Source organism: Halyomorpha halys, unplaced genomic scaffold, assembly GCF_000696795.3.
Source record: "Halyomorpha halys isolate HHAL.00 unplaced genomic scaffold, Hhal_1.1 Scaffold245.1, whole genome shotgun sequence".
Classification (NCBI taxonomy): Eukaryota; Metazoa; Arthropoda; class Insecta; order Hemiptera; family Pentatomidae; genus Halyomorpha; species Halyomorpha halys.
The window spans coordinates 27,926-50,285 of NW_027106223.1; the positions used below are offsets into that span (position 1 = coordinate 27,926).

The 22,360-nt window shown below is 31.5% G+C and overlaps 2 protein-coding genes across 2 annotated transcripts in view; both read left to right on the forward strand.

Moving 5' to 3' along the window:
* The window catches only part of LOC136795093 (chitinase-3-like protein 1), a 17,357-nt gene extending 15,798 nt beyond the window's left edge, over window positions 1–1,559 (forward strand). The window contains exon 8 of the mRNA XM_067044597.1: window positions 1,390–1,559. Within this exon, the coding sequence (XP_066900698.1) occupies window positions 1,390–1,559 (170 nt within the window). The remainder of the gene's footprint in view (window positions 1–1,389) is intronic.
* Window positions 1,420–22,360, forward strand: part of Cht10 (Chitinase 10) — a gene marked incomplete in the record, with an annotated part of 38,691 nt that continues 17,750 nt past the window's right edge. Inside the window, 21 exon segments of the mRNA XM_067044591.1 lie at window positions 1,420–1,547; window positions 2,708–2,876; window positions 2,956–3,092; window positions 3,258–3,498; window positions 4,139–4,318; window positions 4,396–4,607; window positions 7,670–7,805; window positions 7,920–8,062; window positions 8,149–8,334; window positions 10,269–10,394; window positions 10,474–10,606; window positions 10,995–11,277; window positions 11,615–11,748; window positions 11,825–12,036; window positions 12,921–13,056; window positions 13,137–13,279; window positions 13,622–13,807; window positions 15,469–15,662; window positions 17,002–17,159; window positions 19,122–19,210; window positions 20,633–20,780. Coding sequence (XP_066900692.1) covers window positions 2,708–2,876; window positions 2,956–3,092; window positions 3,258–3,498; window positions 4,139–4,318; window positions 4,396–4,607; window positions 7,670–7,805; window positions 7,920–8,062; window positions 8,149–8,334; window positions 10,269–10,394; window positions 10,474–10,606; window positions 10,995–11,277; window positions 11,615–11,748; window positions 11,825–12,036; window positions 12,921–13,056; window positions 13,137–13,279; window positions 13,622–13,807; window positions 15,469–15,662; window positions 17,002–17,159; window positions 19,122–19,210; window positions 20,633–20,780 — 3,346 coding nt within the window.

Consider the following 22,360-nt stretch of genomic DNA (forward strand, 5'->3'; position numbering starts at 1 on the left):
ATGCCCCATAATTTATGTTCCACTTCACAACTAGACCAAAACTAACTCAAATAATTTGGTCAATACCATTTTATTGTTTGATCATGAACATTTTTTTAAAATACACTAGACTGTATTTATTTTAATTGGACATTGTTCATGTAAATAAAGAAATGAACATAATTAAAAATATATCAATTGTGAAAATATTTAAACTAACATTATGAAATGTGAAAAAGAAAATGATATTCATGATACAATAAAGGAAACAAAATATATGCTACAATGAAATGAAATGAAAAATAGTTTATTTTTCTGCAACTAGGTCCCTCCCTTTAGAACAATTACAAAGGTAATTTTAATTTTATTATAACATTTTTTGGCCATAAAACAATGTGGCCACACTTAATTATAACTTATACACAGAGAAGAAATAATAGATTAATTAAAAAATTAACTGACTAAATAAAAAACAAAACAAAAAGGTAATTACAAAATATCTGTACTATTATAATAATAGATTAATGTGGTGAAGCAAAAGGTAGTTAAATAGAAGGGTTTTAAACGAAGGAAGGGTTGATACGTGACTTATGTTAGAAGTAATGGAGTTCCTGAGATTGCAGCTCGGGTAAAAAAATTATTTATCAAACGCACCAGTTTGGTGTTGTAGAGGGTAGATGTCAAATAAACGGGACCTAGTAGTATAGGATTGGACTGAGAATTTGAATTTCAAGTTTTCTAAGATACAGGAAGGGTGAGCGAGATTGAATAGAACCACTTCAACTCAGCGTTATCTCAAAAATAAATCATACTGCGCAATTCATAAGACATTTAAGTTTAGATTCGCGATTACCCAAGAGTCCACCATATACCATGCAGTCATAGACAAAGTGGGTGGAAACAAGAGAGGAAACTAAGAGTTTACTGGTTTTAAGTGGAAGGATATTACGGATTCTATTCAATTGCTTTGAGGTAGCTATGGTTCGACAGGAAATTTGGGCAATGTGTGGTTTCCAGGATAAAGTTTGATCAAAAGTGATACCAAGATTTTTGACTGATGTATAGAATAAGAAAGGAGTATTGTTTAGGAAAAGGTAGGGGGTCCTAGGATAGATTTGAGGAGAGATGGGTAAAAAATGCACAATAATACAGAGGAGTAAACAGTAATGAGCTAAAATAAATATAGAATGTCCGGAAAAGTGAACAAGGAAGGGACAAGAGGAAAGAGATGTGTGAGAGCGTGAAGGAGGAAGAAACATTTCATCTTTACTTGTCTGATTTGTACAAGATTGTATAACTATAACATAAAGTTCTGTTCTATTCTAGTTAGATATATATGAATGCTTCACTGTATAATTGTCACCAAAACTTATTATTATCCCATTCATTGCTAAATTTATTATTTTTCAGAAATCAATGCCAAGCCTTCCACAGAGGATTGGTTGATTACAAAACCCACTACACAGGATTGGTGGCCTACATCAAAAAAGCCAACAACTAGGCAAACTACAACAGAACGAACAACTACAACACGAAAACCTACTACAACAACAAAGGAGCCATTTGAGGTTTATGTATAAGATATTATTTGCCTAACCCAGAATAATTAAAGGGATCAACTATTTTAAAATTTATGGATAATATTGGTTTTCAGTAAAGTTTTCTAGCTTTAACGTTAAATGAGTTAGTTAATTAATTTTTAGTAAAATTTAATTTCTTCGGCTAATGTTTCAATTGCTTATTAATTTTAAATTATAAATTTGGTATTGTGGTTAGCTACTTGTTCATAAGTATACAAAAAAATGTATTCGTTAAAAATAAATAAATTTGATCTCTAAATTTAAAAGAGTATTGCTCTTGAAATGTCTCGGAAGTCCACAGAAACACGTGTTGGAAGCAGCAATTCTTTTTATAATTTATACCATCTCATTCGTACCCACATTTACTTGAGATCCCAGATGAATGAACTCAAATGAACAGGTCCATTGCTTCCTGTCCCATTTAGTCTTACTTTCATTAATCTCAAGTCCCATTCTTATTGCTCGACCTTCAAGAGCAAGGAAATCATCTGAGATGGCTCTGAAGGATCTTCTAATCATTTTCAGATCGTCTACATATCCAAGGATCTGTATGGTCCTATTAAATATAGCATCAGATGTATCAATGCTGTAATTTTTCACCACTTTCCTCATAGCAAGAATAAAGAGGTGATACGAAAAGACTGACTGAAGTAAACCCTTCTCATAATCACTCATGGCATAGATCGGCCTGAACTTTAACCATACATTTATTTATAATCTTAAATATTTTCTTGAGACTGGTAATTTTTTAATAAATAATTCAAACACTATCCAATTATAGTCTCAAAACTTTTTATTTCTTTTATACGTCCAACGTTTCGGCCAATCCGGACATCTTCAGGGACAATCTACTCAATACCATTTTTAAAACATATAATTTAAACCACTCTAAAAACTTCATTCAGGCTATTCTGCCCTGGTCAAAACATTAATATCAAATTAGTCAATTATCCATTAAAACCCTAGTCAAAATTATTTATCTGCAAACACTATTAATAAACTTTTATCCCAACCCCAACCCAAGGTTGTGATATAAGAATATTTTAAAGTAGGAAGAATTTTTCACTATAAGGATTTCATGAAAAAAATATTAACATTCCAATCTATCATAGAAAATAAATTTAATATTATTGTTGTTATGATTATAGATGTTGTGCCAAAATGGACAATATTATCCAGTGTCTGGTAACTGCGCAGCTTTTTATATGTGCGTTAACGGAATCCTTATCGAGCAGCCTTGTGCTCCTGGTTTGCACTGGAACATGGACACAAATATATGTGATTGGTCATTTTCATCGAAGTGTTCTCCAAATACTGGTACTTATTAACATTTTATTATAAAATCATTGTTAGAAGAACATAACTTAATTAATTCTTTATTCTTCTTTTCTTCCAGCTGTTTTAGTTAAAGCCGAACAGGGATGTAATAGAGGTATATTCGCTCCACATCACAAGAATTGTAATAAATACTTGCAATGTCAATGGGACAAATACGAAGTCCATACGTGTGCTCCTGGTCTTCATTGGAATCAGGTTTGATACTTGTTACTAAAAATTAAAAGAATACATTGTCCCTCTTCTGTTGTGTTCTTCAAGATTTATCTCTGTTCCTCTCTTTAAATATAAATTCACAATAATTGTTTAAACTTCTTTGCATAAAAATGGAAGATTTCCAATTTTAATAAAAATTATTTTCAGAAAAAAATGATCTGTGATTGGCCCAAATCAGCCGATTGTGAAGGATCCAGCGGTGGTGATAATGGTGATACAGATGTGGTCATAGCCACTGAGGCTCCCTCTGTCACAGTTTCATCAACTTACAAACCATCAACCACAACTGAATGGACCTGGAAGCCTGAGGAACAAACTGAATGGTCCTGGACTAGTACGACGACTGAAGAACCATGGCCTGAAACACCTTATCAGCACCCTCTTTCAGGTTATCTTTCTTAACCTAATTATTATCTTTCTTATCTAAGGTTATCTTTCCTTCTAACTTCTTAAGAAAGGAGCTAAGACATTGGAAGAAGTTTTTTTTATCTATTAGGGTATAGTGAAGATCGTCTCTGGTATAATATTCTTTATTAGGAATTTTACATTTTAAAAAAAAACGTTCCGGGCCATTGCGCCATCCACAGGTACACTAGTACTGTAATCCTTATTAACATGCCAATATATAATGGTAATATCCGTATCATAATATTTTGAACATTAGTCCAAGTAAACAGAGGAATTTTCCGATTATATATTGGTATGTTGGTAATAAGGATTACAGCACAAGTATACCTGAAAATGAGGCAATATTACCAAAAAGTATTTTAAAATGTGAAATTCCTAATAAAGAATAATATAATACAGAGAATAATCTTTACTATATCCTAGTAGATAATGTATTCAAATAATAGTTTTGTCATTAGAATGTATTTAAATCTTAGTTTTGTCATTTTAATGTATTTAAATCTTAGTTTTGTCATTTTGATCGATATAAATAATATCTAAGATTTCTCATCTTATATTTGTATAAATTATAACTCTATTTTAAATAATACTAACCAATCATCATTCCAATATTATTTTAGGATACTACAAAGTGGTCTGTTACTTTACCAATTGGGCATGGTATAGGCAAGGAAGTGGAAAATACCTTCCTGAAGACATTGACTATGATCTTTGCACACATATTATCTACGGCTTTGCTGTTCTCGATTATTCAGAACTCATTATCAAATCTCATGATTCCTGGGCTGATACCGATAATAGTATGATAATTTATCATTACTCATTGACTCATTTTATACTATAATTTTCAAAATCTTAATTTAAAAATTGAATCCAGATTTCTACAACCGAGTAGTCTGGTTCAGAAGAAAGGGCGTGAAGGTGCTCTTGGCCCTTGGTGGATGGAATGACTCTCAAGGAGACAAGTACAGTCGCCTAGTAAACAATCCAGCGGCCAGGTCGAAATTTATAGCTCACGCTGTTCCATTTTTGCTGAAATATAAATTTGATGGTCTGGACTTGGACTGGGAATATCCCAAATGTTGGCAGGTATTAATGTTGTTTTCATTTTTTAAGTTATTATCATTATCTAGTATGGATTTGCATGACAGAAACTTTAGATGGTAAAATGCTTGGATTTACTAACTTGGTATTATTGGTTGAGGACGAGGAAACTATAAAACTTAAAACAACTATTTCAATAAAATCTAGTAAGGAACAAGATTTCGAAATAAATGCAGATAAAACAAAATATATGGTTGGTAGAAACAGCAACAATTTTATTGATATAAATACTGGAAGAAATACATTTGAATAGGTAGAGAGGTTTAAGTGTTTAGGATTACAGAATTTTAGAATAAATAAAATCGATGATAAAATAAAAGTGAGGTTAAAACCGGGAAATGCTTGTTATTTTTTAATTTAAAAATTGCTTAGATCCTGTCCCTGTCCAGAAACATAAGGTTAGAAATTACAAAAAAATTATCAGAAGATTGTTGATTGACCATGTGTAATACAATGACTGAAGAAACTATTTGCACACCACGTTTTTTTTTTTATTAAATTATGAATTTATGCAATAAAAAAACCCTATTACTTCAAAAATAAAACTTTATAACTTAATAACTACAAATAAAATTCAAATGAAAAACCTTGCGTTTTATTATTATTTTTTTAAATCTAATATTTTGTATGAAGTCTATTGGCATCTATTACCACTTGTAAACATCATGGCATTGAGTGGACAAGGTTTTTAATTAAATCTGTGTTATTTTGTTCCCATTTTTACTGTAAAAGATCCTTAACATGGTATCTTCCAGTTATTTGGCGTTTCCGAACATTTTTATCTAAAATATGCAAGAAATTTTCAATTATGTTTAAGCCAGGAGACTGGAGGGATATGAAGTTGTTGACGAATATTAAATATTAACCACTCTTTAGTTTTGTTTGCTGTATGTTTCGGATCATTATCATGCATAAAAATATACCAATCCTGAATTCCTAATTAAAAGTTAAATAAGAAAAATTAATACCTAACAAATCCGCTATTTCACAATACGCTTTTCTTTGATTTCGAAATAATATAACTTTTTTTGCGAGTAGCGGCACTTAGTTCACTTGTTTTTGGCATTAGGATCGGTTAAATTTAAATAATTAAAATGAACTTAATAGATTGAAATATTTTATAATACTGATAGAAAAGAACAGGATTTATAATCATCCAATCATACAAACAAGAGCAAGTAAACAAACATAGAGAGCAAATACTTTTTTCCTTGTGTTTATATTATGTTTAAATAAATTTTTATTATGATCTATATTTTTAATTGAATTTATACTGTTTTTTAACAAGTTTTAATTGTACTTTTTACTAAAGAACCTCAAACTACTTTATTATTATTTAAATTCATTATATAAAGAAAAGACAAAGTGTGCAAATAGTTTCTTCGGTCATTGTATATAAAAGGAAGATGGCCTGGGTGCAGTCAACATAACACATATAGTAATTAAACTATTTATATTGTGCCAACGTATCGCCCCACTTTGCAGGGCTTCATCAGGGCTAAAAAAGATACAAACAAATAAATAACTTGTTACATTATTTTAGTTGTTTTTTTTATTTTATGTTTTGTTTTGTTATCTTTATTAGTCTTGAAAAAGCCCTGAAAAGTGCGGCAAAACATTGGCTCACAATAAATAGATCAATTACTATTTGAGTTCTTTTGGCCACACCCAATTATCAAACAATTATCCTTCCTACTGTTCTTTATGGATACAAAATATGGTATCTTATACTAAGGAAAGAACAGGGCCTTAAGGTTTTTGAAAATAAAGAGTTGAAAATATAAATGAAATTTCACTATTGAACTGTTTAAACAAAGACTTATTTGGGCGTTGGTGACCAGGCTGTTAAACCCCCTTTCAAAACTAACAAACAAACAAAGACTTATTAATATTTTTTGTTATTAATAGCAATATTAATAAAAAGAATATTAGCATTTTTCTACAATTTAACTTTGAATCTAAACCTGTTTAGTATCTGAGATGCCAGAATAATTACCGGAGGTAATTATCCAAATATATTTATATTAATTAAAATTATTTTAGTCCTTAAAACTATTATTATTGGATTACCTTTCCAAAGGCCTAGCGTATTTACCAGTTTACGAATTATATATAGGTTTATATTTATAAAATATTGTTACCATTGAAATATGTAATATATTAAGGAGTGGTATTTGGTAATATGATCTTCAAAGCTACTCAAAGGAACAAAGTATTTATTTACATTTAATAGATCTGTGAATAATATAATATAATAAAATGATTTACTGAAATGATTAAATGATCTAGATAGATGATTGACAAGCTCAAAGAAGCTTAAGTTAGTTGGTGTAGGTCACGATGAAACCTGTCACTTATGTGGACAGGCCCCAGAAACTGCCCTACATTATATAGCATACTGTGAGTGTGATAAAACCCTAGAATATGAAGCATCCTCTATAGATTGGTTGTCCCTTTTAAATTTCATTAGAAAGTCAAAAAGGTTCGATATAGAGGAATAAAAGTCTTAAAAAGAATCATTGGTCTGTTTTGGGGTTGGCAAAAAGGACCAGTAGACCCACTTGCCTGACATTTTTCCCCCATTGTTACCAGTACCAGTACCAGTAGATGGTTTTGCCATAAAATATCATAACATTATAAATGAACACCTAATATATACGAATCATTGGGTGCATGTCTTGGTCTGTGGTTGGGTTATATATCTGCTATAAACAGAGCCCAATAAGCGATTGGAATATACCATAATTGACATCCTGCAATCTTGCCTGCCGATTCCTTTTCCAGACTGATACCGGCCTAATGGATTTTGACCCTGACAGGTGTCAATCATTTTTCTGTCCCTCATCATGTTCAAGGGTTAGGTACCCTCCCAGATGTTCAGATAAAGACATTTATAACATCATGAGGTATAAATAGCATGTTCATATAAGTTCATCAGTTCAAGATGGTAATATTTTTTTTTTTATCAACACGTTTAATTCCAAAAATATCTTTAAAACAGTTGTAATGCAGTATAATTTACATTATGATTTGTTAATTATTTACAGACTAATTGTAACCAAGGGAAAGACTCCGACAAAGAAGCCTTTGCAATGTGGGTGAAAGAATTAAAGACTGAATTTAATAAGCATGGTCTCCTGCTTTCTGCAGCTGTATCACCGAGCAAGACCATTATTGATGTTGGTACGTATTAAACGCTTTTATCAAAGGGTAAAAGAGTACCATCAATTTTTGTTAAGATTTCAATATATTATTATATTTTTAAATCTTTATTATTATTATTATTTTTTAAACTAGGATACGATCTTCCGGTAATGGCTCAATATTTGGATTGGATATCAGTCATGACTTATGACTATCACGGTCAATGGGACAAGAAAACAGGACACGTTGCCCCGATGTATGAACATCCTGAAGATGACTTCTATTACTTCAATGCTGTATGTTGCTCAGTATTACCATTAAATTTGATAACTATACCAAAATATTTTAAATGATTTAATTGTATTTATATTGAACTTTTCAGAATTACACTATACACTATTGGATAAATGGAGGAGTTCCAAGTAGAAAATTGGTGATGGGTATGCCGATGTATGGTCAAGGTTTTACATTGTCGAGCGAGAAGGACCACGGTCTGAATGCTCCTGCTCCTAGGCCTGCTGAAGCCGGAGAATATACAAGAGCGGCTGGATTCTTAGCTTATTATGAGGTAAAAGACAATGGTTCACATTTATAAAAATATTAATACATAAATTTTAATACAAATATTGGTTTGCTGCAAAAAAAAAATAATATAGGTTTTTTTTTTCGTCAAAAAAATTTTACTGGATCTAGCTTTATTTTGACCCTTTCAATCCCATTTGCCCCAAAAATACAAAAACTCATATTTTCCATCTTTAATGCCTCATTAAAATAATTCAAGCTCATTTTATTTTGTTTTCTCAATTTTTTTATAATTGATAGTAAATGGGTTAAAACATAAATTGTAATTCAAATATTGGGTTGCTTAAAAAACATAATTGATAATTGGTATCTAGCTTTATTTTAATACAAATATTGGATCGATAAAAAAAAAAAAATTGAAGGTTTCCAGTTTCATTTTAATATATAAATGTTATATTTGTTAATATTAACAAATAAATAAATAAATTTTAGTATAAATTTGGATTGGTGAAAAAATAATCCAAGTTTCCAGCTTTATTTTATACTTAACTAAATTAATTTTAATACAAATTTGGGTCAATGCAAAAAAATAAAACAGGTTTTCAACTTAATTTTAATGCATAAATAAATACATTAAATATAAACTAAAATTATATATATAAACTAAAATTATAAATATAAACTAAAATCTATTATATTGGTTGTAGTCAAAATTACCACCTTTAGTTTTAAAAACAATTGTGTATACAACACAAATCCTTAATGGTTATTCCATATATACCATCATAAATCTTATTATGTCCTATATTATTCTGTTTTTATATCCTCTCTCACCCAAAATTCAAAAAATATTTTTTTTTATTTCAGTTTATTTTTATAAATAAACTCTTAAAACCATTGATTCATGTTTTTTATCGATGATTTCTATAAATATTTCTTCCACAATATATCTTGATATATTTTTGCTTTTCTCATGATTGAAGGTTATTTATCTCCTCAAAATATAAAATTTTCAATTGCCTTTTACTTTTTAGACACTTAGAGACAAATATGGGCAAATCTGTAGTCAAATTTGTGTTCGGGGATAATTGATAGAAATATTTACCCAATTCTTAGGAAATAGTCTGGAATCATTCCAGTTAGTACCTAGTTGGCCCTATATCAATTTTATTATATTCCTATAATATTTCGCTCATGCATCTGCGTAAACGTATTTTCCACTGAACACCTACATTTTGAAAACGGTTTATACGATTTGGACCAAATTTGGAGGGAGTAGGGGATCTGTGAATGGTCGAATATTAATTTTATCAAATTCTATCCTCTACTCCCCCTTCAGCTAAATTTTTTTCTTGACACCATATTTCAAGCATGACTCCCCATAGATTTTATTCTAAAATGACAAAACAAATTTATTGAAATAAAATTTATTCGTAAACCTTGAAATAAAGTTATAAATTATGTATCTAACATGTTTAAAATTTAAACATGTTTTTTATTATAAAATCAAATAAAAATTTTATTTTAATTTGAATTTGATGATTACAACAATTCATTTCTCATTCAATAAATCAAAATTGTATCCTTGTATAGTCTAAACACTTTTTATTACATCAATACTCCAAGGTTTCGTCCATTCTCAAGAACAATCTTCAATATAAATTCTCACCTCACATCAAAATTTAAAAATTGTTTTGCAGGCTCATTTGCCCTAGGTCATTAATTATAAGTCAAATACACCCTATTTTCTAAAAATTCATAAATATTTAAAACTTTTAATTTTCAATTTATCCATTCTATTTATTTATATTTTATTAATACATTTCTCTTTAAACATCTATAGCTTGTTCATTTGAGCAAAATGTGTTATTTTTCCTTGTACTGCTCATAACACAAAAAAAGAATGTATATAATTTCTAAAATATTCTGTTAACAAAATATTGATTTTTTTATTAATTTAAATTTTCTTTTTCTGTTAAGATATGCGACAGGATCAAGAACCGAGGTTGGACTGTCGTAAAAGATGACCAGCATAGAATGGGACCTTATGCTTACCATGGAAGCCAATGGGTCGGTTTTGATGATCAAGAAATGATAAGACTTAAGGTAATAAAATAAAACAAAAACAAATATTTCTCGATGTTTAAACATATAGTTTAATATATTTTTAAAAAATCTTAAACAGTCTGAATATATTCGAGATATGGATCTTGGAGGCGGTATGATATGGGCACTGGATCTTGATGATTTTAAGAATACCTGTGGTCAAGGAAAGCACCCTCTGCTTAATACAATTGCAAAAACTCTTGCTTCCCCTCGTAAGTGTATTCTTTATTATTTTATATTTATTAGAAGAACAAAAATTCAACTTTGTATTCTATAAAGTTTAAAATATTTATTCCACAACTAGTACTCTATAATAGTCTTAGTTGTCTAACATGAAATATTTTAGAAATTGTTTAAAACTATATTACACCAATTGTATTTTCCTGAGCAAAACCTTAATTGCTTGTGACTAGTAAGAAAACTCTATTACCATTTATTGGGTACAGACATGATTGCTATGATATATTAATGATTCGTAGTACCATTAAAGAAAAGTACACAATCTTCATTATGAGAAAACCTAAATAATAAAAAGGTTACATTGAAACTAAATACCAATCAATTATTTTCATTATTGCTGATAGTATATTTTTTTATCAGCAAATGGAGCTCCTACAAAACCAACTACAGCAAGGCCAACAACCTCCAAACCGCCGAAACCAACAAAGCCAACGTACAAACCTGGTAAGCCAGGAAAACCTGGAAAACCATCAACTACTACAAAAAAACCAACAAGACCGACTGAAGAAACAACTCCCCACCCCACTAGCACTAACAAGCCAAGTCATAAACCAACAGAAACTGAGGAAACCACACCAGTTCTATCCGGACCTGACGGCCAGTTTAAGGTTGTCTGCTACTTCACTAACTGGGCTTGGTACAGGTAATCAAAACCCTTTTCAACCAAGAGTAGTTTTTTAAATTGTGATACAAAGTTTTATAAATTTACTGGCTTAATATATTTATTAATTAATAATTTTAAGAGTGGTTTATATTAATAATAACACCATTTACGAATGAACTAATTTACTCTCAATAGTTTATTTTAATCCTCCAACGTTTCAGCTCTTATCAAGGAGATAACCTCAATTATTGACAAGTCACAATTCTTTTTTTTTTATGTGTGTTATTTAGACTTCTATTGCTACCAAATATAAAAGTATTGTTGAAGCATTGTTACAAGCAAGATTCATTTACCATTGTATTTTATCTATTTACAGACAAGGAACTGGTAAATATCTGCCGAGTGATATTGACCCGAACCTCTGTACTCACATAGTCTATGGCTTTGCAGTCTTGGACACAGACCGATTAGTTATCAAACCCCACGACTCCTGGGCAGATCTCGATAACAGTACATCTTTTTTTTTTTTTCAACTCCATATTAATTATTTGTGACTATCTCTTTATGATTATATTTTTCTCTATAGAATTCTACGAGAAAGTGACAGCTTTAAAAGCGAAGGGAATAAAAGTTACTCTAGCCATTGGCGGATGGAACGATTCTGCTGGCAATAAGTATAGTCGTTTGGTAAATAGCAGAGATGCGAGGCAGAGATTCAATGAACATGTTCTTAAATTCATTCTGGAATATAATTTCGACGGACTTGATCTTGACTGGGAGTATCCCAAGTGCTGGCAGGTGAGCAAATCAGTTTTCAATGGTTAAGATTAAATTTAATAATTTTATAAGTAGGTTTTAAAACTTTTAAGGACAAAAAAAAATTTAAATAAGAATAATTAATATCCAATTTATTGCAGTTGTTCAAACACAATTAAAACTAAATATTTAAAGAGAAGATGGTTGGGGGTGCAATTTTCAAAGATACACAAATAAACAAAACTTATTTATTTGTCCCGACATTTCGACCTGAATTTCAGGCCTTCTTGGGCAAAGATATGGTCTATAAAGTCTTGACAACATTTTTTTTCAGACGATTAGACTTCAACTGACAAGCTCCTCGGACCTCTTGCATGGAGAGGACTTCTAGTTCTTCTCTTATCCTCTTAATGCAGATTTAGTCTCTTGTTCTCTTCAGAGAAACCTCATTTCTACGGATTATCTCTGCTTTCCTGTTTCTGTTAATTTCCAGCTTTTAGCTGCATACAGAAGTATTGACAAGTACTCAGATTTAAAGAAAAAGGGTTTCATGTTCCTGTCTATTTCTCGCTTCCCAATCACAGTATTGCAAATCTGGTTGTAGACCGAGCTTTTTATAGGTTAGACCTTTTTATCCTGTGTAGTATTTCTGAATCCACTTTCCTTGACCGTCAATACTTATTCTAATGAGACTACTTCTATTTCTGTTTCTATATATTTACCTTTTTACCTTGTTCTTTCTAGCTATTGCTGATAAATATGTCTTTTCTATGGAACTCAACTGAGCTAGTCTCCTACCTCTTCACTCTTTGATCTCCATCTCTCTCCTATTAACTAATAGACAAGAAATACCCAAACCAACAAAAAAAAAAAAAGTTAAAATAAAAGCTGTCTCAATTATTTATACCAATATTTGTTTCTCACAGGTTGATTGCAACAAGGGACCTGATTCAGATAAGCAGGCTTTTGCAGATTGGGTCACGGAATTGAGAGAGCTATTCACACCTCATGGACTTCTCTTGTCTGCAGCTGTATCTCCAGCCAAGACAGTCATCGACAATGGTTTTGATCTTTTAAATATTTAATGATCTATTGCATTATTAACGTTAAAAATCATACCTAACTAATCATGATTGTCACAGGTTATGACGTAAAAGTTCTCTCTGATAAGTTGGATTGGATAGCAGTGATGTGCTACGACTACCATGGGCAGTGGGACAAGAGGACAGGCCACGTAGCACCAATGTACATTCACGATGAAGACTTCGATGCAACATTTAATGCGGTAGTTGTTTAATCATGTTCTGAAATCAAAAACTAATTGTTGCTTTATTAGGATGATAACACAACTTAAAGAAACAAATTTTATATTTTATTCTGTATTGGACATATTCTATAGATAGTAACATAGCTTGGGGTTACTTCTCTACAAGAGTTCCTCCACCAACTATCCCAAAGTTTCTCTACTAATCTATAAACCAATAAAAAATTATAGTTTTTTTTTTTAATTGTGAAACTAAACCTAAGTAAGAAAATGTTATTGTTGGAGTAAGACTATTCTCGTGTCAATCATGATTCTCGACTATATAAATGAATATTTATTATTATTATGCATTTGTTGTTACAGAACTTCACAATGCATTACTGGTTGAGCCAGGGAGCCGATAAAAAGAAACTTGTGATGGGAATGCCAATGTATGGTCAGAGCTTCTCTCTTGCAGAGAACAATGAGAACGGGCTCAACGCTCCAACATATGGAGGTGGCGAAGCAGGAGATGAAACTAGAGCAAGAGGTTTCCTTTCATATTATGAGGTAAGAAAAAAGATGAGTAAATATTAAAATTTATTTTTATTAATCTTCATTCAAATTTTTAATAATTACGGCCTTATGTAATAGAAACGACATCGGAGGGTTTTTATCAAACTGCCTTTCATACCAAGAAAACCAAAACTAAACAATATTCGCCCAAAGATTGGGAACCTGGACCCTCACAAGCACTGAAGAGCAGCAGATTCCTGTCTTTGGGTAGAGGATCCTTCACCACATATTCGGACCAGTTAAGGTCAATGAGAAACGGAGAGTGAAGAAAAACAGGGAGATCAATATGTATCTGTATCTGTAGGGATACATATGTAGTAATACTCATGTTGTGGGGAGGTACCACCTTTACCTAGGGTCGACCTAGGTGACTGGTCCTCCTCCAATGTCAGGGGAATAACTGAAGAAAACCAGAACCTACAGGAGGCTCTTCCCAAGACCCTCCTGGCACAACTTGAGTCGCACCCTGCCTGAGGTGGCCCTGCTTTAGCCTAACAGTGGATCTATACCAGGAGGTCACTAAAAACACCCCTGGAGATGGACAGTAGCTTCACCAGTACTGGCACGGGGATGTTACAGGATCTCACCCTTTAAAGACCCCTTAAGTCAAAGGAGTTCAACCTCAAGGTACAAATAGTCCCATCTCTCATATGAAGCCGATGGAAAATAGAACTCCACGCACTTACTTCCCATTATGGCTAAATTTCGACGAAATGACCATTTAAATCCCTGACCTAACGTAAGGGAAGAACACAGAAGGAGAATACGCATCAAGTTTGGAGACTGTGTTGGACTAGACGTTGCCAGAATGCTGGAAGGTGATATTCCATGAAAGCTGCTTGTCGGAGACTGCACCAGACAAGAGGAAGAGGTGTACCACAGCTCAGATAGGCCAGTTGGAACACTCACAACTGGTGGACATTCGCACAAGATAGGTTTTACCGGATGATCAATAGAACCAAGGAGTAGTAATTGTGGTATGATTAGATTCTGATTTTTTATTTGACTGAAACAAATTTCTAACTTGCAGGAGTATATTTAACAGTTTTATTTTATAAAATTGTCTATAGCTTTTTGGCAAGGGAGATAAGTAAAGTTGTTTACTGTCATTTACCACCAAGGGCTCTATTAACTCTCTCTATTGCGATAAAACCAATAGGTTTTTATCAATCTGGCATTAAAAACGTAAACACTAGATGGTAAAAGGTTGTTGATAATGAGGTTATTACATCATTGATTAAAAAGAAAACTCATTAAAAATTAATGTTTTTGAATTTTATGTTAGAAAATGGCATTCCTTTCTATATTTTACTCATACGTAAATTTTTACATATTGTTTTGTTTTTCATGCTATTTTTATTGAAATATATTTACATTTTTGTATTTTAATAACTTTATTATTATACTCAAGTGTTAAATGCCCCTTTGGTCCATTTGGTCATGGGAACCTCGCAAAAAAAAAATTATTTTTGTTACAAGGTATACAGCTTAAAAGACAATATGTACATAATTCTATTATTTCATTTCTATGTTCTTTTTATATTTACTCCTTCTTAACAGATATCGCCATATAACAGGAAGAATTATCTTTTCCATTGGTGTCCTTATATAAAGAATTCACTGTAATAAAAAATATCATATTCTTATATGTTTAGATCTGTGATCGAGTCCAGAGGCGAGGCTGGGAGGTCGTCAAAGACACTTCAGGAGCGATGGGACCGTATGCTAGGAGCAAGGACCAGTGGGTTAGTTTTGACGATGCGGCAATGATCAAGCACAAGTCAGAATATGTTAAGAGGCATGACTTTGGTGGAGCGATGATATGGGCTTTGGATTTAGATGACTTCAGGTAGCTAAAGTTAAAAATTAATAAGGATTAATGATATTGAATTTCATATATTTTTATTTTTATCAAGTTGGGAAGTAAACAAGATTCTTTTGATTACAAGTAGAAGTAATTTATCTCAAGCTAAGATATTTTTCTTTTAATTGCATTATTAAGAAGAAAAAAATCTTTATTCTGTTATATCAACAGTGAATTGACCCTGGAATTGGAAAACCTTTCTGGGCTTACCCAGCCCCAAAAAGTGTTTATTCTTTAATTGAAAGAAATGATGACGTTAAGCATGATTTTTATGGAAACACTTCCTTACATAACTCGGTCTAGAAACATTACTTTTTTTACAAAAAACTGAATCAATGAACCTTCTTGGATTGTAGCGGTAGAGGTTTTCTTTAAGGTAAACAAGATTCTTTTGTTTTAATTTTATTTTTATTTGACAAAAATAATGCTCCCCAAATACACAGGTTTGCCATAAATGTTCTAACAAATCAAAAGAAAAGCAAAAAAATTAATATGGAAACATATATACATATTTACAGTTTCTATATGGATATTGAAAACTAGTATATAATAATAATAATAAAGGCTTAACGAACCCGAAGGTTCGATACCGATACCACCCAACGCTCTCTGCATACATCCTTCCAGTGATGCCCCTCCAAACCCTATTCCACTAAATCTGTTTTAACACAATCCTCCCATCTACATTTCGGTCTACCCCTTGGGTGTTTACCCATTTGTTCAGTGTTTATTACCATTTTAGGGATCCGCTAATTACTAAGCCCTACAACCTTACATGCCCATCTTATACGCCACAATGCTATTACTTGAATTATATTTAAAACTAGTATATAATTTATGTTATCCTGTTTTACCTACCATCTTATGAATTATTATTATTATTATTATTGGCGCGACAGACCATAGAGGTCCAAGGCCTCGCGCGATGTACCTAGGAAATACATCACGCGTCTCATGATGAGGTTTTCATAGGGTGGGTTCGTAACTCCCACGCCTATTTTTGTGAGTGCCACCCATTGGTTTACAGGCCTCACAAATGCCCGGGGGGAGGTTGTGAGTGAGTATTGCATATTTATATGCTTGAAAAAATCCCGGATAGGGCAGGGGACTCGATCTCGTAACCTTCGGGTTGGTAGACAGGCGCGTTACCACACTGCTACCGTGACCCAACCATCTTATGAATAAAATTATATTTTGTAAACAGGCAAAAAAAAGAGAAAGGTAAAATTGTCTTTTTTATATCCATAGAGATAAATTGAATTTTCTCTATTTGTTGATACATTTTTTAATAACTATGAAGATGATGATACCATTTTGATTTCAGAAATACTTGTGGCTGTGAAGAGTACCCACTCTTGAGGACAATCAACAGGGTGCTAAGGGGTTACCCGGAGGGACCGCTCTGTAGCTTGTCTAAACTGAAAACTAACGATCTCGAACCACCTGGTTTCAAAATAGACCCACCATGCCCACAAATAACAGGCAAGAAAAGCTAAATATCAACTTGGTCAAAAACTATCATTAGAGGTTTAAAACATAAAAAATTAAAAGCAAGGTTGATGTTTGTGATTACAACTACTTTCATTTAGTTGGAAGTTGCATGTAGTAGAAGTTTGGATTACGGAGATTACTCTAGTAATATGTGTTCGAACTATTTTATTAATGAAATGTAAGCATTAACATTCATATTAAATTTTGTTTTGTTCAAAATCCATTGCAGCAGTGACGGAATGGCACTGGATATATGTTATTGTCACGCTCTGAAAATCTGACACTACTGGTTTTTTGGTTCGGGTTAACATTAAACAAAATTATATACAAGCTTGGTCTATGACCTTAATTCTTAAAGAACCATAATTGAATGTTACTAAACAATAATACATATCCAGTGACAATCGGCCAATGCTACTAGGAAGAAAGATGCCAAGGCTGTCTTAATGCTCAAGGAAATCTGTTTAAATAACTTGTAATATGAATGTTAATGTTTACATTTCATTAAGAAAGTAGTTGAAACAAATATTAATTTATCTATTATAACCTAAATATTGGGTTGTAAAATAAGTTCGTAGCTTATTTTACTGGTGATGTCGATAAAAACTTCAGATTCTTGTAAATATATTTAATCAATTATATATGGCCCATTTTTATCTATTACATGTTGCCATCTTTCAGGTAATTTTTCAATTCCGTCCTCCCAGAACTTCTCAGATTTTTGAGCAATAAACTCCTGTATGTGTGTTTTGCAGTCCTCGAGCGAATTAAAGTGTTTTCCATTAAGAGAGTTTTGAAGGGCCCAAAATAAGTGAAAATCTGTTGGGGCAAGGTCTGGTGAATAGGGTGGGTGGGGATCACATTCCAGCCAAACTCCAATAATTTCTGCCGGGTCTGCAAAGACATGTGAGGATGGGCGTTATCGTGATGGAAAACTATGCCTTTGCAATTAGCCAATGCTGGACGCTTTAGCTCAACTTGACACTTGCATGAGATATGTTAAGCATTTCTGCAATACCCTGTGTGGGTTGTCTATGACCAATGCTTGACCAATGAATTTGGTCATCATCAACAGTTGAAGGATGACTCGAGCGCTTTGCATCTTCCAAATCAAAATTTCTGGTTCTGATCCAAGCAAACTACTTATAGACGGTGCTTTCTCCTAAGGCATCATCGCCATACACACTGCAAATTTTGTTAACCATCTGTCCAGCGGATTTTCCTTTTCAGAAATAAAAAATCATTAAATGACAAAAACAAATTTTTTTCTCTTCCATTTTGAGCATGCAAAATACCATTTTGAGATAAGAAATCTCAGTTGAAATTGATGCATAAAAGCACCTTAACTAATCCTTTTTTAGAATATGTAAATGTTATTGACCAAGTAAACATGATATTATGAACACAGAGAGAATTAAATTGAAATATTGAAAAACGCTATAAACTTATTCTACAACCCAATAATTCATAACAACAAAAATCTTTTGAGGTGAATATCTCATAAATAAAGAGCCTTTATAAGAAATATTTTTCTTGTTTTGAGATCCTTAATTCATATTTTCAGTTAGGAAACTTAATTAATGATATTAATATTATTAATTAATAATAATTACTTCACCATTTCCTTTAATTATAATTTTTAATGGCTGGAAGATTAAAAATTTTACAATTCTTCAAACCTATTTCTTATATTTTTCCATTAATTTTATAAAAAATATTTCAAATACCTGAGGTTTTTCCCAAATTTTTGCTAAGAAATTTGTTCTAGTCAAATACCAAGAATTTCAACTGATACTATGAGGCATACAATGTTGTTAAACAAAGCACATTTTTCAAATTCTAATACCGCGGTTCCAACCATTGCTACCACATGGTTTGGATATAACTTATGCTCTATTTTGTGACAATGACCCATATTTAAATTCTCAGTTTTCTTTTCTCTTTTTTTGACAGGTGATAAGAAAGATTGTACAAAATTCTATACTTGCCAATATGGCATCTTAATTCAGCAAGACTGTCCACCCGGACTTCACTTTAGCCAGGTATGTAAGACAGCTCATACATAATAATCTCTAATAATTTAATTTCCCTCTATTAGATAAAAACGTTTTAGTGATCACTGTGTAATATTTTAAACTTTATTATATTTATTTTCAGGAAATTAATTTTCACTTCTTTATCCCTTTTTTACTCCTCAGGGTTTTGGGTTCTTATAACAATATGTTAATTGTTAAATGTTGATTGGAAATATTTCTATTTGTAGAACTGAATAATGGGAGAAGAGCGCAAAACGTTCTTCAGGTGTAAAAAAGGAATAAAGAAATGAAAAAAGGGTAAAAATTAATTTCCTGAAAATAAATATTATCAAGTTTAACAAATAACCCCTTTGGAATTTTAGCGGTAAAAGTACAGCTAATTAATTTATGTTTAAAATAATATTTTATTTTACATATAAGGTAGAATAATGAAAATGGCTTGTTAAAAATTGAGTTTCACTTATGAAGAACGCATTTTACGAGGAAAAAAAAGAAGAAGAATAAGGTTATCTGCATCAAATTATCCTGACTTATAATAAGTCATTGTATTATTAATTAAAATAATACAATATGAAAGTACTGGATACATTTAAATTACGGTTACACAGTTTGAGCAATGAATAGTACAATTAAGTTACAAATTAAACAGTTGTACAATTTGTAAAACGGAGGTTGGTCCGCCATTAGATGGGGGCACCTCCATCCTAGTATTCAAGAATTATTTTGCTTAATTCCATATAATTAATCAGGAATGAGATAATATATTTATAAAATGTTAATATGAAATACTAGCTGTGCAGTTTCACTCACATAAAAGTTGAATTATCCCTGCATTGGTCACACTATAAGCATTATTTTGCTCACGCTTGGAGACAAAAACTCTTTATTAATTTTTTTTATTTTTATCTTTCCACTTTTTCTGGGTAATTAATATTCATTGATTTTTTCCAGGACAGAGGAAATTGATTTAAATAGTCTATTTTGATCATAGTTGATAAAAGCAAATCTACTCTGATTCTTGGACTTATTTTGCATATGTCCAAGGATGTGTATCAGTAAAAAATATTCATTTGTTCGTACATGTTTGGTATATAAAATTACAACTCTTAATTGTACTATCCTAAAACATTTCTAGGTCTTCTTATACGATACATGTTTATTTGTACTTGGATGCAATATAAAATAAAACATTAATACTTTAAATTAATTCCTTAAAACTTTAAAGTACATTGCACAAAAATTTCTAAAATCTTGTCTAGTGTAATTAACTGTATAATATCTTAAACTTATGTAAAAAAAAAAAACAATATGATTGATAAAAAAAAAAAGACAGAAAGTGTCTTTAAAATGTCCGTCTAAACTTTTATCTTTAATAATACTAATTCATTAAATGAATACATGTTTGACAATACTTTTTTTTTTTTCTAGAAAACGCTTATGTGTGATTGGCCTGAAAATGCCAAATGTGGATCCAATGAAATACCAGAAGAAAATAATGAGAACGAACAAGGAGAAATGGTTTTGCCTCCATCACTACAAGAAACTACATCGACTACAACTGCAGTTTCCATTATAGGTTTGTCAAACTCAAACATTTATAAATGATGAAGCATGAAATTTGCAAAAAAATTAAATTTGTTTGAGTGATGAGCAGAAATAAGGTAAGAAACTAAATTTATTATTTGCAGTGTTAAAACAGTTAAATGCAACCATTAAGTAAATAAAGTTAAAGCTATTTTTATAGGTGAGTATATTATAAGGCACTTCCTTAAGGAAGTGATTATTTTTCCACACTATTCCCTTTTTATGAAGGTAGTAAGTCAAGGTACAAGCTTTTTGATATCCTGCTGATAGAACTGCCCTGCCATCTCTTTTGTCCACTTCAAAACCTCTTGTTTCACTTCCTCATCAGTTTCAAATTTTTTTCCATCCATTTAAGTCTTCAAGAAGGTTAAACGATTAAAATCTGAAGGGGTCAAATCAGGGTTGTTCAACACGTCCCAACTAGCGCTGACTGTGAGTGGTCAGATGTCATACAACAAACTCACTCCCTTCGTCAAAATTCAGTGCAAAAATCTCAATCATAGTTTTCCTTCTGTGAGAAGGGACATTATAACAGTACGTACCTCATGCTCAGTGGGATTTCTTATTGACATATTTCACAGAAACAGATACCTAGAGTAAAGAGAAATTTGAAAATGGAGTGAAACCCACCTCTCTCACTGTCTGTAGTAGTCTAGTAGCCTTACTTATCTCATCTTTAAAACAGACACTTATAGCAAGTATGTTGATCAATGAAGAACATGTCACAATCTCACAAGAGATCATAACACAAAAAAGACAATCCTTCCTGCCAGACCCACCCCAATTAAACCCCCAGAGAGCGACAGACCTATATCACTTTTGAAATACTTACTCAAAACGTGTAGAGGAGGCTTAATATAGTTAAATAAAGCTATATTTAAAAAGTGCCTAAATATGGAAAATGGTTTTTGGAATGTAAAGGGCCTTTACATTTATAAGCTAATAAAATATTTACAATTTCAACATTTTGACTGCCGACTATGGTATTATTTGTAATTGGCATTCGATGTGTGAAGTATGAATAAAAATGAATGAAACAAATGTTTAAAACTGAAAGAAATTAAAAAGAGTTAAATATAACATATCAATAACAGAATTGTAATTATATGGAAGTAGTACCAATAGACCCTATACACTATTTTCAGAAGAATTTCATTTGAAAAAACAGATAGGACTCAGAAAAGTAATTGAATTTAAGTACTTGTCAAATATCCCCTTTCCCACCATCTTTATTTGATGAAGAAACAATGATGAGAAAATCACAGCAATTTGTTTGAAAAAGTTGGCACATCAAACATCAGAATTGCTCTCTATTTGATTTGTACTTTACTGAATACAGTGGTATTTGATAGAAAAATTTTCTTCAGTCCTTAGAAATAATGTATGTAGGAAAATAGTCTATAGGGCGATCAGTCATAGTATTTAAAGACTATTCATAATCTTTTTTTCCAAATGATTTATGAACTGATTTAAATTATCTAAAGCTCATTTTTTTTTTTTTTAACATCTCAAACGTGAATAACATTTTCCTGCACATATACTGATTTTTTTAAATATTAGGAATTCATTCAA